This window comes from Carettochelys insculpta, chromosome 2 (genome assembly GCF_033958435.1).
Source record: "Carettochelys insculpta isolate YL-2023 chromosome 2, ASM3395843v1, whole genome shotgun sequence".
Taxonomy (NCBI): Eukaryota; Metazoa; Chordata; order Testudines; family Carettochelyidae; genus Carettochelys; species Carettochelys insculpta.
In genome coordinates, this window is record NC_134138.1 from 103,494,216 (window position 1) to 103,510,426 (window position 16,211).

Below are 16,211 nucleotides of genomic sequence, written 5' to 3' on the forward strand. Positions count from 1 at the left end.
CATGGCAACTTCAAAGCTTCAAACTTCCAAGTGTTGGCATGCATGTAGCACGGGCACTTCAAACTGCCCACGCTACCAAGTCCCTTTACTCCTCAAAATTTTGAGGTGCAGTTCGAAGTGCCCGCAACTACACGCATGACAGCACTTCAAAGTTTGAAGCTTTGAAGTTGCCGTGGGGGAGAATTAGCTTAATGAAGTGCTACATATTTACCGCAGCACTTCATTAGTAATCTCCTGACACCCTAATTAGCATGCCCCCTTTGAAGTTGGGGTCAAGTGTAGACCCAGTCCAAGTAATCCATCCCTTGTCACCCATTCCCAGCTACTAGCAAACAGAGGCTAGTGACACCATCCCTGCCCTTCCTGGCCAATAGCCATTGATGGACCTATCCTCCATGTGAATTTATCCAATTCTTTTTTGAACCTTGTTAGTGTCTTGGCCTACAGTGATGGCCCAGCCAGTGCCTCTTCCTGCAGCTCCCATGGGCCAGGAACAGAGAATCATGGCCACTGGGAGCTGCAGAGCTCTGTTCCTGTGGGCACTCAGATAAACAAACTGTCTTGTACCCCACCAGGAGCTAACCCTGACAAATTCGGTATGGCCAGAGCACCAGAGATTCTCCACTCCTAACTTAAGATTTTTATGCATTGAGGGATCTAGCCTAGAACTGTAACATTCACATGTTTGGGAGACCCTCTTGGTACATCTATGATGCAGCTGTGAGAATGCCTCCCATGCCAGGTAAACAAATACACCCCAAATTTGCTTGACCTAACATGCCAAAAGTAACAGCCTAAACACTAGTTTCAGAGAAGCAGCCGTGTTAGTCTGTAGTTTCAAAAACAATAAGCAGTCCTGTGGCACCTTAGAGATTAACCATTTCATTAGGTCATGAGCTTTGGTGGGTGTAACCCACTTCATTGTGGATCTTATAGTAAGATCGGCAGCTTAGGCCAACCACCTGAGTTTGGATCCAGGGAATCAGCCAGGCTTGAATGTAGATGGCTAGTCCATACTGCCATCTCCAAACTGCTACTTTTAGCATATGAGCTGGGTTAAGCTAAGTGTCTCTTCCTATGTGAGCTGGGAAACACACTCAGAGCAAATGCACAGACATACCCTCTGACAGGTACTTACCATGGTCATGTACTCATGTAACTTGACTCACAAATCATTTAAAATTTAGCAGCACATCTATTTTAAATTAAAAGTAGCCAGAGAGTTGCCCTGCCATCAGATTTCAGGCCTCCTACAGCTTATTTTACTTATAACTACCTGTTAATTAAAAGATAATTTTCAAAGTATTGATTTCTTCAACCTAAAACAATAGATTGATGTACCTTATTATTTTTCCATCTTCTCATCTGTCCCTGGGTACAATGGAATGATTAAAAGACATAGCAGCCATTAAAGCCTGGAAGTCTAATTTTGGAACACTTAATCAAACAGTGGGCCATGTTCTCCTTTCTCTTACACCAGTGCAACTTGGCTGTGCTTCAGCAGAGTTCCAGAGAGGCAACGTAAGTGTCTGAGAGACAAATGAATGTACACTGAAATATTAGGGAAAGCTGACTGGAATTTTTCTCCCCATTTTTTCCCCAAATTTAGACAAACATGGGCATGAGGGAGGGAATTATCAACTTTTTCATTTTTTAATGTGTTGGTCAACAACACTATTTTGTATTTAGTTTAAGGTTTTCAGGTTAAAAACTCTTTTATCTGTTGAAAACAGGTATTTTTGAACAAGTAATTCCACTGGTTCGAAGAGCTATGTTGTGTTCAAACAAATGGTTTTTTTAATCCTAAGCAGTTCTAAGTATAGCAGCATCAGTTTCCAAAATGATACCAAAATCCATAAACAGTTGTGCAGGTGACATTTCAGCAATCTATAGGTACTTGATTTACATTTTGATCCTGCAGTCTTTTCATTCACCAACCACTCCATGTGAAGAAGTTGTTGGATATCTTCTGTATGACTGGCAGCAGAACTGGTGAACACAATGGACTATGGACACATGCTACATGAAAAACCAGGTTTGAACAGGATCAGTGTGGCACCAGGACACTACATTATAGTAAAATTTTAATTTTATACAGACTAAAAATGTGAAAATTAAAATCTGCTTTTTTGGGATTTCTGGATTCTCTTTTTTAAATTAAATGTACTATACACATCAGGACACCACAACTCTAAAGATCCTCATTTGCTCTGATTTTCCTTCTTTTGAGAACTTAATCCAGTCCCATAAGCTACTTTTATGCATAAGTCTTCTGTGGTTTTGTTGACATATGCTCTTTTCTTTCAACCAAGTAGAAATGTTCTCTAAAATAGGGTTTTTTGTTAGCATTTTGGAGGCAAAAGCACCACGTGCTCAGTTTCCTTTGAATATATAACAATATTGTGTTATTTTAAGCACCCATAATGCATGCAATTAGAATTTTGAAACTTTAGATCTTTGACTTTCAATTACCTTCTCTATATTCATGCTTTCTTCCTCTTCTTTTTGTTTTTGTGCTTTTGTGCTCTTTCCCAAAAAAGATCTGGAAACAAAGAATCTAAATCTCCCCAGTCTTGCACCTAGTGGAGTCAATTACATCTATATAAAGGGTTATAATATATAACCAAACCTGAACAATAGCATATTCCGGTTGCTTTAACTGCAGAAGATGCAAGACAGTGGATAATTAAGCCTTACATCATTTGTATGACAGAACAGATGACATCAGTGACATGTATTGTTAACCAAAAGGCATGAAACACTATGTATGATTAAAACCCCAGGTATGACCTACACATACGAGTGTTCACCTTTTTACCTCAGCCCCTCAAAACCAGCCAGTTTAAAATTTGTCACCTTTAATTCAGCACCACCAACGAATTTAGAGATTTTTCTCACCTCCCCAACATGCAGTCAACCATAAGACTTACTTTGAGCAATCCTAAAACAGATGCCTGAGGAAAACCTTTCTATTTGTTTTGATTCAAGATCATAAATACTGGGAACAGAAAGAAAATGCACAGACTAAGTCTGTCAAATAAAAGCTATAGCGTTGGCAACAATGCAACAATTTTACATATGACTGATAACAGCCATGGGGGAGAAACTGAGTTGAGAGAATGATAGCTGGGATCCAAAATTTCACTGACATGTTGGCATACATTACCAGTCTTTAATATTTCTTTTAACATGGCATTCTACCTAGCCAAAGGTAAGACCCTGGAAAGAAGGGGAAAAGTGGGTATTAGTCCCTATTATAACCAAAGGACAGTGACAGCCAAGTTACTGTTTGTGAAACTGCAACATATCAACAGCTTTATCACACTAGAGGCACATTTTGACATAATAATGAATGGCTAAGAAAAGCCACTTACACTTAGGTCAGAAGAAGAGACCACAAAACGATGTAAAGGGTGCAGAAAATATGTATGCGGGGAATAGATGGGAGTACATCAGCAAGATGTTAATGTTAAATAAAGGGCCGTCCCATGATTAGAAAAAAATTATAGTTGTAATTGATCGCACAATTAAAAATGAATCACAATTATTCATATGATTAATGGTGCTGTTAAACAATAATAAGAATACTATCTACCCCTGAACCCCAGTGGGATGTGCACAGGATTTGGGTTGGGGATGGAAAGTCTGTTTGCAAAGAAAGGCAGGGCCCCCACCACAACCCCGATGGGTGTCTCAAAGACAAAAAGAAGTAAAAGAAAAACAAAATTTCTGTCTTTATTTCAGTTCCAGACTTTTGGGGTCCTAACCCATAGGGTTTGAATTCTTATGGTTGTCCATTTACCTTGGGGTTCAATATCTAAACTTATTAAAAATAACTATCTCAATATATTTTTCGGACATATTTCATAAAGGCTGGTAAAATGTCCTTAGGGACAGATGTTTAGAAGGATTTACACTATTAGCAGTAGTATCCACCATGTGCCTTCAACACTGAAGCTTCTGGCCATTAGTGAATATTTGGGAACCAAATTCTATACACAAGTGGGACATGAAAAAAAAGCACTAGGGCTCTGGACAGAGAGGGAAAAGAACAATTGGATTAGAACAGGAGGAAACCACAGGGGACCAAGAACAGTGGCCAAGGTGCATTGCTGAAGTGCTGGCAGCTTCATGCAGACATAGAAACTGGGAACCTGATTCTTTCAAACACTTCACAACAGGGATTACCATTGTATGTTTGGGGTGGGGGAAATAGTTCACTGGACAATGTCTCCTTTAGCAGCTCATTAACATCTTATATGGAGTGGTGGGCCTTGGCCAGGCCCTGCGATGCTGTGGGGACACAGCCCTGGGAAATGGGAGCCAACATCCTGGTGGAGGAGGCAAAGTCCCTATGTCTCCCCCACCCTGGGTTTCCCCTTCTGCCATTTCTGGCAGGACCTATGCCTCCCCCCACAGGCTTCCCCCAGGTACAGCTGACCAACTCCAGTGCAGCTCCCTCTGCTCCACGGCAGCTTCTCTGGGCACAGAACAGGGAATCACAGCCAACTCTGTTGGGAGCAGCCGGGGGCCAAACCCTCCCATTGCAGTCTGCCCGCCTGGGAGGGAGCTGAGGAGTAGAGACCCCACAGTGGCTGCCAGCCACAGGGAGCCAGCAATTACTTCCACTCAGCAGCTCCTGGGTCCTAGTGAGAAACATGCTGCGGTGTAGCCCCATGGCCCAATTCCCATGGGGTCAGGCAACTTCCCCCAGCACTATGTAAGTATCCAGTAACATGCCTGAACACCTGCAATTAACACTTTTTTTTTTTGAGTTAATTCTGTCCTGTGTTAATCTCAGGCATTGACACATGTTAATTGACACCCTAATTAAATATCAGTAAAAGGGCTACAATCTGGAAAGAGAAACTCATTACATCCTGATATTGCCTAGTGCTTGTCACCCACATATATAGTAATTACTCAACTGCCATATTTCAGCATAATAGCACAAAACTCTGATTCCAACTCCTACAATCAACACTAAATACATGACAACTTTGTTTACAAAAAAAAAGAAAAAAAAACAGGTGGCAAGAAAACAGATGTTTCTGAATCATCTATGGTTTGACTTACACATCTGCAGACATTTCCATTATGTACACATTTCCAAAGAATGCTGAGTAAGATAAATAGGAGACATTCAACATTTTCTCTTTTTTAAAGAATATTATGAAAATTATATATATGGCTCAAAGAAAAACACAGGAGCAGCACAGAAAGATATGACCAAAAGCAAATATTCACCCTTGAAAGGGTGTTTATTTCCAAATCAATGTCACATTTCAGTGCAGATTTAAAGAAACAAGGATCACATTTTAAAATAAGCAGATAGGTTGGAAGGAAATTAACGAGCTTGTCACCCAAGCCTGGAGTGAGTGAGAGAAGCTGCTCTGAAGTGACTCAACTCAAAGTGCAAGCTTCCCAGCCTTAAGCTTTTAGTGACAGATCTAGTAGACTAGCTCATCATCCCTCGGTGAAACACAGGTCTGTAGATTTATTTGGGCTCATCTAATCACTACTTTCCCACCTGATCCAGATGTTATATTACTACCAATAACATCAAAATATTGGCCCTGAAAAGAACTCCGACACTTTTGCCACTGGCAAAGAAGAACGGAAGAGTGTTACTGAGAAACAGGAAGCTCCTTCAGCTTTTCCTAGACCAGAGGAGCTGCACAGAGCAGCAGTATCAATAGTGAGGGCATTATCAGCTTTGAAAATCCAGGGGCAGATGAGTATGGTGGAGCAGTGCCAGAGTTATACTGGATCCTTTGGAAACCTCCCAGCTCATATTTAGCTGATAGATGTATGGCGTATTGTGAACTGTTTGTGATGCTTCCCTTCCCCTCTCATTCCCAAAATTCATTTAGTGCTCACAGGAGGTCCCAGACTGATGGATCTAGAGACAGAAGTTGTCTTCTCTTTATCTATATAATACAGCAAGAACTAATTCTCAAAAACCAAACTAAAGTGCCTCAGTTCTGATCTGGAGGAAACAAATCATATAATATCTTTCAATTTCTGTGCCTAGTCAGTCCTCAGCTTGTCTGCTGAGATTGCTAGTAAGGAGCATAATTACCAGTAGATCATTAAGCTTATAAACAATAGAGTTAAACCCCAGCTTAACTGAGTTTAGGGTTACTTTGCCCATCTACTTGCAAATCTGATTGCAAGGGTGCTAATTACAGTCATTATGAACTGGGCTGAGATCACCAACTTTTTTCAAACAGGCCAACAAGCAGACATGAGATGGTAACTACTTTGGGCAACTACCCACCTGGGAAGGAATCAAACTGTTAACCTGGAAGTGCAAGACTCCACACTTTATTACCAATCCCTTGACCTATCCAATCCCCATCTGGCAGACTTATAAAGGTTCACACAGCTTTATTTGAAAGGCAGCAAAAGTAGTTAGAAGATTTTGTCTTTAAAAATCCTGCTAGAACAAATACCTATTTTTAAATAAATCTCTCTCTGCATGTAAGACTGTACACACATTTTACAAGAATAAACAAACTTCTCAAATTCTTATTCACAAACTGAGGAGTTGGGAATCATTAGTGCAAACTACTACTGACCTGCAGCATTTAAACTGTAAACTTTGGGTATCCTAAATGGTCCATCAAGGTACAGCAGATGTCCTCAACCAGTCTAATTTCTTCAATAGGCATGTTTTGTTCCCAAGCACGAATACTAGTCGGTGATATTTCTCCCTCATAAGGAAGATAGAAAAGATTGGTGGAGGTGGCAAACAATATTTGGTTTAAGCTAGCAGGAGAAAGAGGAATACCAAGAAAAGCATAAATTTTTTCAGCTGTCTTCTGAGGAAAGTTCACAATATCTTCAAACTTGACCAGCTGATAATTTGTCTCCAGCAGATCCCCATTTACTCGCAGTGCTGCTGCCGTGTTTGCTAGCCACAAATGGGACAGCACAGAAACTGCACTTGACCTAGAATCTAGGAGTTCTTCCCTCAGTGATTCATATTCAAAGGCATAGCCCGAATTTAAACTGCACTTGTCTTTCCCGCCTTCCACTTTAAACAGCATAGCTAAGTGTTGTGGAACATTTTTCAAGGAGTAAAGGCTTGGCTTACTTTTATATAACATTGAATAGATCCATGCCCGAGGGTCCCTTACTACATACAAAGCCCTCATTGAAGGCCCAATGATTTCCTGAAAGAAAGGAAGCTTTAATGTCCAGCTCCCACTACCTAAACTAAGCACAGGACGTGCATTTGGATAATATGCAAGGTGTCTTCTCAGTTCCCTAACATATTCTGCATCTTTATCTAATTTTCCTTTTGTTCTGCTTCTTTGTTCAGACAGAGACTCTTTCTTTCTGGCTTTTCTCTTTTTGTCCTTACTTATAGTAGAATGCTGAGCTACTTTACTTCTGCTGGCTTCATGTAAATGAATATTTTGTAAATGAAGTTTTGTGTCATGGACTAGAGATTGGAGCCAGCCTCGAAGCAGACGGAAATGGCCACTCTGGACATCAGATGCCTTCCATTCACATGCATCGACAAATGAGTCAATTTCAAATTCAGTTTCAGGGATATCAAGGTAAGTTGTAGGGATCCTGATGTATATGAAATCACTGCTGTTAAAAAAAAGCTGCTTTAAAATTTCTGCTCCAGAACTGGGAAGTGAGGTAATCACAACATCTGGCAAAACAACAGGGTTTCCTTCTAACTGTTTGGCTTTATTGCCTGCATCAGGGTCTACGTTTATGATGTCACTGCTCCATTTTGCACATATAGGCTGAGTGCAGGTGCTCCACACATCTACCAGCTCAATAAACCACAATGTGATAACCAATATTAGTACCCAGCGCAACAATTTGCTGAAGGAAATGTAAAACCGCCACTGAAAAGCCAATGTTACCAAACTAATGCCCAAAATTAATCCAGCTATTATATTCACTTTGAATCCAAAGGGGAAAACTATGCTACTATTTGTTGTCTGTTTTCGTACTGCTTCAATGCCTAGACCAAACTTGATAACTTTGTTTTGATCAACTACCTTTGCAAAGCCACCAAATCCCAAATAATTGAACCTTGTCCTCAGACTGTGATATTCAGTTACAACAGAGACAATATTTTCTGTGTTGTTGACATTTAGAAAAATCTGAAATCCATATTTAGAATCATCTATGAACCTGCAGTTAGAAACATTCACATATGGTCCATAGAACACATACGCAATTCTTGTAACAATGGTTTTCATAGGAAAGGTGACATTTATGAACTGAGTCCACCTCTTTTTGAACTCTGCTGCTTGCTCTGCTTCCTGTATCCTGGCAACAGGACTATTCCCATGATGATCAAACCAAAACATCTTATAATGAGCATCCCATACATCCATCATGGCTCCGTTATATTTGTTCATAAACTTATAGGGTACATATTTAAAATCAATGTCAAGATTATGAAAGAAGGCACTGACAGAACTGAGGGGAGAGTCTTTCTCCCTTTCAATATGGTCTACTACTAGCAGTGTCTGAGCATTTAGGAGTAGCAATGTACGATACACGCTTTTCAGTTTCATTGCAGAAGAATAGGCAGAAGCTGCCTCACCACTCACAAACATCATCTCCCCATACTGAGATGCTGTTATAATCTCCCCAGCTGAATCTCCAACCTCATCACCAGTCCACTTAAGCCACTGCGCACACTCCCCAAGTTGCCCCTCCCAAGGCTGATTACACTGACTTGTAGGTGATGGAGCAAACACCAGTACATTATTCAAGTGGCTGAACTTGGGTCCATATAGGGCCTCAGAGACAAACACCTGTCCATTGGGAGCAAAAGTAAAGGAGTTCTGATCTGGATGTTCATGCCCTGGATTGAAATTCCTCCATCCATCGATCCAGGAATATGGCTGAAAGTGAACTATGTCATAGACTGCACGGCCACCAAGCTTTCCAGACTTAAAAGACACAAAGGTGTTGGTCTGAGTATTTGGCAACCCAGCCCCGTAAGTAACAACCCCCCAGTTAGGAAACACATGCATCTTAGCAGTGTCATGGTCAGGAGGAGGCTGAGGTGTTAGTTCTGCAGCATACCATATATATTCAGTGTGAAGCGTGCTCCATCTTTGTGCAGTGGATGGTACCATTGGGCCATCCTTGGGCCTGTGCTTTCTAATCTGTTGTGCCAGCCAGTTGCCAGCTCCATTCTTCATTACAAACTTATCCAGGAAAACCAGCTGACTTTCAGGGCCATAAAACCAGTTATAATTAGAGTCTGCTATGCCCACAGTCCTCTGATAGCCTGGTAACAGTGTGGCATAATAAAACCAAAAGTGCATTTTCAGCCAATTGTTTTCTAGGTTATCGATACCGAAATGGCGCTGGGCTAGGAAAACATATTGGGTGATTGACTTAGCTGTATAACTGCCATAAGCGACTCCTTCATCCAAAGAACCATCTACAATATGATTGAGGAGAAACATGGTTTTTTCCATCACATCAACGACGGCATGTTTCCAAACATTTGTCTGAGATTCTTTGTCCACCCCAACTACCAGGGCGCCTGTGAGCAGTGCTAGCATATTAGTAGCTTGGTGGTTATGGAGAAGTTGCTTTCCCCAGGAGCGGACCTTTGAATATTCATACATTTCCTCACTCACAGCCCAAATCTTCTTTAGGTATTTTTGTCTTCTGATGTTATCCAGTGAACTATATATGAAATCAAAAGCAGTGGCAAATCCTGTTAAGGAGTGGCCAAGCGGCACTTCATCTCCTGGAGCATTCTCAACCAGCCAGTCTTTGTAGCTATTCATTCTGTCCATGTACTCTAGAACAAAATCAAAGGCAGCTTTATCTTCTGGGCACAGCAAACAATAAAAAGCTAAGGGAGGCAGGTTGTTACCATAAATCTCGTTCCACTTTGCAGCAAAATCAGCATGCTTGGGTGGAGGTAGGTAGTATGACGGGTTGGACAGCATGACTGTCACTGCACTTCTGATAGCTCTGAACATATGTAAGTGGCTTGTATGTGACTTCTGTCTCAGTGCTTGGACATCTTCAGCATCAAAATACAAGCTAGGATGAGGAACAGCTTTTTCCAGCTTCTGATCAACATTGAAGACTTGCAGTTTCTGTTTCTCATGTTGAGCCACATTCTCTGTGAAAGTCACCCAGTCAGAATAATTGCTCACAGACTCTTCAAAAGTGGGGAGAGCAAACATCACCAATGCTAGGAATAAAATAGACACTGTAAACATAACAGCCATGATCCATTGGGCAGTTCCTTCCCTTCAAGCATACATCTTCAGAAAGGACACTGTTCAGATGTCAGATGTTGATCCAGTTAGTGTAACAATGTACATGTAAGGCATTTTTGCTTAACAAGAAAAGAACAAAATAAACTTGCTGCTCAGCTTATTTGCAATCTGAGATAAAAGACTGAAAACAAAATGTAAGATTTCTGAAAAGCTGAACCACAGGTGCCTTTTTGTCCATACTTTGCACAGCTAGAACAATAAAGCATAACACATTAAACAAGGGAGTGTCTCTTTGTTTTCTATTTGAAAACAAGCTGATTATACAAGTCAGGGGACTAAAAAACGTAATACCGTTTGAGCTGAAAAACCTTGGAAAAAGAAATCAAAATAGGTATTTAAAATAACTGAATTAACATATTTGATTAAAAAAAAATCTTTTTGCCTAACATTCTGACAAAAAGCCATTCCTAGTAAAGTTAAAAACTGTACTGCTGATGAAATCATATCATTTATTCAAAACAACACTTTGTTTCTGCAGAATTAAAAATGACCAGTACTTTCTACAATAGACTCAGATACTGAATTTACTCTCTTTAGCCTTTCTGTTCTCTCAGGTTGCATACAATTTTTTTCTTCGTCACAGACTTCAGAGAGTGAGAGCGGTGAAAAAAAAACCAACACAATTTCTCCATTAGCTTCCCTCTCTGGAATAAAAAATATAGTATTTCTAATTCCTGTTTGTGTCTATTTCTCGAAGGCTTGTTTGGATGAATATTTATAAAATACACAGTATGCTGTTATGTCCTCTTCTATTATCCTCATTTCATCTTCAACCAGTGAAACCGAACCTTTTCCTCAATGGTTCAGATAATTCTGCTCTTCCCATCATGAAGCAAAAGTAATACACTTGGAAGAGGCACAAAGCCAATATTTCTTCACCAAAAGATTTTTTGTTTCGGTTTTCTGTTGGCTTTACATGTTGATCCTTTCTGTGGAAACACAAGAATAAATATTCTCTGATGATGTATACATCTCAAAATATATTCCACGCATGCTTAAAATGCATCACAAAGACCCTGAGGTTTTCATCTGCACTAAATGCTAAGGTTACAAAGAATCAATTAGAACATCTTGTCAAAGTTTGCTCGCTAAAATCAGCTCAGAATCAAAGTAGAATTAACTCATTATCCTAACTTCTAGTCATGTTTACTTTTCCAAACTGTCTGAAACTGCAAGGTCAAAGACAGTTTCTCATCCTTTTACATTAGCACAGTTCACTTTAACAAATATGATTGTAATACCCATTAGAAATAAAAAAAAAAACCATGTTCCTTCTAAATGACAGTTTCAGGATGTGTCTGTGTATTCTCCTAATCATTTTTAAAATCATTTTTTTAAAAATTAAAATAAGATCTTAAAATTTGTCCCAGTTTCTCACCTCTCAACTTCTACCGAACCTGAAACATGCAAGCCTATATATATTGGATGCCCTGTTTATAATAATAAAGCCTCTTTTCCCCCGGAGCTTTCTCCTCAAGGGAACATCTATTACAAGTTCGGTATTACTCCATGTGGACTGTTGACTCTTTACCTGTGAGCACCTAGTGGATTCGTGACTGAGGCCATCAGAGGGCGCTCGGAACAACAGAATGTCTCCCTTTGCTTCCCTTGGGTCTGGATAACTTAAGTTTCGGCCGCAGACTGAACATATGTGAAACTCATCAGCGTTCGGCTCGGCTGGCCTCTCGCCCCACGTCCGCCACAAAACCTCCCCGCGCGCCCCTCTCTTCGCACTCCTCCGTTTTAAGGCGTAAGGCCGACAGCTTAGCTTACCTTACCCGCTCCGCGCGCGGGAGCGCCGCTCCACAGGCGCTGGCAGGAGAGCCGAGGAAAGTGTGGCAAAGGAAACAGCTGCCTGCGGCGCGGCGTGGCGCTCACTCTCCCCCTCTCTCTCTCTCCCGGGCTCCCCCGGGGAGCGCCGCTTCAGACAGCAGGCGCCGAACTCCCGCGCTTGGTCCCGGGGCTCTGCCCTCTCCCTCCGCGCGGGGACTTGGGGTTTGAGGCGCTCGCTGCCAGCCCGGGCGCGGGCAGAGCTCGCTCTCTCGCAAGCGGGCCGGGGCGGGGCACGCCAAGCCCAAGGGGAAAGCCCCGGGGGCGGCTGGAGAGCGCCCACCCGCCGCCTCCCCCGCAGCGCCGGCCCCTCCCACGGCGGGCTGGATGCGTCTCCGAGCAGCGGCTCCTCTCCGCGGGCCAGAGCCGAGCGCGCAGCCGGGGCTGGAGTCCAGAGGCAGCTACGGGGAGAGGGGAGTGAGGAGGAGGAGGAGGGAGCGCGGCGGCGGTATTGCCCAGGCGGGCGGAGCCAAGCCGCCTCGCAGCCCGTCCTGTCCTTGCAGCGCGTCGCCTCCAACTCCTGGAGCGGCCCTAAGGAGCAAGTGCGCCGGCAGCCCCCCAGGCCAGCCCGAGTCCTGGCGGGCGGCAATCGGGGGGGCGGGGGCAGAGAAGGGGGTGGGCAAGAGCAGGGGCGCGGAGGTGGGAGGGATGGGGATGCAGGAGGCGGGGAACTGGGGGAGGAGCAGCTCTTCCCTCCAGCCGGAGAGAGCCAGGCTGAGACTCGCGGCGGCCGGGTGACCGCTCAGGCCAAGGGCGTGGTCAGTGTCGATGCGAGGGAAAGTCTTGCGGCACCTTATAGCCTACGAGGACCCTGGAGGGTTTTAAGTAGCACAGAGGTAGCCGTGTTCGTCTGTATCTTCGAGGACAGCAAGAAGTCCTGTGGCGCTTTATAACTAACAGATATTTTGGAACATAAGCTTTCGTGGGCAAAGACCCGCTTCGTCAGCTGCAGGGAGAGTTTTGTCCACGAAACTTGCGGAGTGGCAGAGTGGCTACCCACAAAGTCTGGCTTGTCACCAGAAGCTGTTGACAACAAAGCTGTGTAGATGCTTCGGGAGCTCTTTGTCAATGCAGCGGGTCTAAAGATGGATCTGCTTTTATGTGTAGCCCCATCTGTCGGCAGAAGTTTTGTCCAACTTCTCTTCCGCCAGTAACTTCGGTATACAGCTGCTGCGTAGCCTGACAGGCATTTTGGAGCATAAGCTTTCATGGGCAAAGACCTGCTTCGTCACATGCGTATCTTTGCCAATGAAAGTCCATGCTCCAACACAGCTGTTACTCTGTAAGGTGCCACAGGACTTCTTCTTTTCTTTGGTGGATACAGACTAACACGCGTACCCCTCTGATACAAGTACTGATGTGAAAAAGCAGTCCAGTAGCATTTCAAAGACTAACAAAATTATTTATTAGGTGATGAGCTTTTGTGGGACAGACCCACTTCTTCAGATCAACAGTCTGTCCCACGGAAGCTCATCACCTAATAAATTATTTTGTTAGTCTTTAAAGTGCTACTGGACTGCTTGTTTGTTTTGATAGTATATAGACTAGCACGGCTAACTCTCTGTTACTAAGTACTGATGCAGAACTTTAGGTCACTGGCAAAAAGCTCATTGTCAGCAGTGAAGCTAGGCAAATAGCCTCAGAGCGGCAGCCTTAGTCTGTGGCTTTACAAATAACAAGCAGCTCTGTGGTATACTAGAGACTAGCACATTGATTAGGTCGTGAGCTTCCGTGGGTAAAACCCACTTCCTCAGATGGGGTAGGCATTACCCACAAATGTTCATGACCAAATCAGTTTGTTAGGTTCTGTGGTGCCATAGGACTGCTTGTTACTCGTGAAGCTAGGATTTAACTGTGACCTAGGGACCTCTTGGCACCAGACTGGCAAAAGGCACAGCTGATGCATGGAGTTTTACATGCACCCAACTGAGTCACATACCTGCATACTAGTTCTAATTGATAAAATGTAGCTAACATGTTATCATGATAACATGATAACAGAGCTAGTAGCTTGTTTGTCATCATGAATCACTATGGCTACATCAACACTACCGTGATCTTTTGAAAGAAGATTTTCCAGAAGGTATCTTCTGAAAAAACTTCTTTCAAAAGAGTGCGTCCACACACAAAAAAGTGGATTGAAAATGCAATCTGCTCTTTTGACAGAGAGCATCCACATAGCCCCCACTTTTCTGAAAGAATGGACCAGAGATTGAAAGATCCTCCACCATGAGGGCTGCTTTTTCAAAAAAAAGGGCTGACAGAGCATCTACACATGTTTTCTTTTGAAAGAAACTTTCGAAAGGAAACACTCTTCCTGATCCAGGAGAAGAAGAAGGCTTCTGGAAGAAGAACAATGTTCTTTCGATTTCATATTGAAAGAGCACATTTTGGCTCTGTCTATGCATGCCTCTTCCTCTGGAATGGGTATGGTAATGAGCAGCCTGGAAGATGCTAAGGAGGCATGCATGTAAATTTCCAGCACCTCATTAGCATATGGCCACATGATTTGGAGTCCAGAAGAAGCTTTCCTTCCTGGAGATCCCTGCGGGCCGCACTTCTACATTGTTATTTTGGAATCTGGAAGAGCTTCTTCTGGACTCCGAATCACATGACCATATGCTAATGAGCCATGGGAAATTTACATCTGCACCTCATTAGCATCTTCCTGGCTGCTCATTACTGTGCCCCTTCCTCCAGAAGGGGCATGTGTAGACACAGCCAGAGTCCATAGCCTATAGATGCTCCACGTGTTCTTTTGAAAAAGGGCTGGATTTTCCAAAAGAACTTGCAGCCTATGAGAGGCATGTATGGATAATATTGAAGAGGTTTTGTATCTCTGTCGGCAGTTTTTAACCAATGGTACACATTCCCCTGAGGCTGCACAAATGCCTTTCAGGGAGCACATCTACTCATCTAGATATTTGCCTAGATAGTAGGCAATAGTAGATATTTACAACAGGCTAGATAAAAAGCACTATCAAAGTCATTAAAAACTAAAATGTAATTCAATTACTTGTTTATAGTGCTCTATATTCTACACCAGTATTTCTTAAGCTTTTTGAGACCACAGAACAACAATATTTTTAATGCAGAACACCTGAAAATTGTCTTTAAAAATTGCCATACAAAGCAAAACAATACAAAAAGGAAAAAAACCCCACCAATTGACAACATATGCGGGGTAAACCAAATGAAATAGTTTAATCAGGTACCATAGCAATGAAGTAGTAACATTGTGTCTGTTTTAAATGTATACCATCAGTGTATGACACCAAAAAAGTGTTAGGCTGGTGGCACACCTGCGAGTTTTTCATGGAACACGAGTGTTTCGTGGAACATAGTTTACGAAACACTTCTCTACACACTGAAATGCATCTACACTATTTATATTCCAAATTTTAAATTTATATGGTAAAAATTAGCAAGCAATATTCAGTAGTAGCGTGCTGAGTATCAGAGGGTAGCCATGTTAGGCTATCCACAAAAATAACAAGAAGTCCTTCTTGACTGGCTTTGCCCATGAAGTGGGTTTTGTCCACAAAAGCTTATGCTTCAAAAATCTGTTAGTCTATAAAGTGCCACAGGACTTCTTGTTTTTAATGGTGTGCAATGACAATTATGCCTGATTTTATAAGCAAGACAAATTAGACTCCTGAAAGGAATACAGTACAGTAAACCCTCAAAATGTGCAATTTCAAGTTGCGCTTAACTTGCATTAATGTGAGTTAAGTGCAACTCAAAATTCTGCTCCCCCCAACCCCAGTTCAACCCCGCCGCTGCCCCGATTCAAACTCCCCATGGCCCAGCTCACAACCCACACGTGGCTCCAGCTCAACCCCTGCGCCCCAGTTGAGCCTCCCTACGCATGGCTCCGGCTCAACTCCATACCCTTGCCCCGGTTCAACCCTTCCCACTCTGGTTCAAATCCCTCCTCATGTGGCTCTGGCTCACCCCACTTCAACCCTCCCCCATGGTCTGGTTGAAACCCCCTGTACGCAGCTCCAGCTCAACACCCCCCATCTCCCCTGCATCCCTAACCCGCTCCAGGCTTAACACCCCTGCCCTCCCCAACCCACCATCAGGCTT

The 16,211-nt window shown here is 42.8% G+C and overlaps 1 protein-coding gene across 1 annotated transcript; it reads right to left on the bottom strand.

Annotated features, from left to right (window-relative positions):
- Positions 1-234: 234 nt before the first annotated feature.
- DSEL (dermatan sulfate epimerase like) lies at positions 235-12,683 on the bottom strand. The gene is made up of 2 exons (XM_074987510.1): positions 12,066-12,683; positions 235-11,221 (listed from the first exon to the last, which is right to left on the bottom strand). The coding sequence occupies exon 2, from the start codon at positions 10,239-10,241 to the stop codon at positions 6,591-6,593; it is 3,651 nt and encodes a 1,216-aa protein (XP_074843611.1). The 5' UTR covers positions 10,242-11,221; positions 12,066-12,683; the 3' UTR covers positions 235-6,590.
- Between the last annotated feature and the right edge of the window lie 3,528 nt (positions 12,684-16,211).

Coding starts and splice junctions, on each gene's coding strand:
- DSEL (XM_074987510.1), bottom strand. CDS start 10,241: ATGGCTGTTATGTTTACAGTGTCTATTTTATTCCTAGCATTGGTGATG.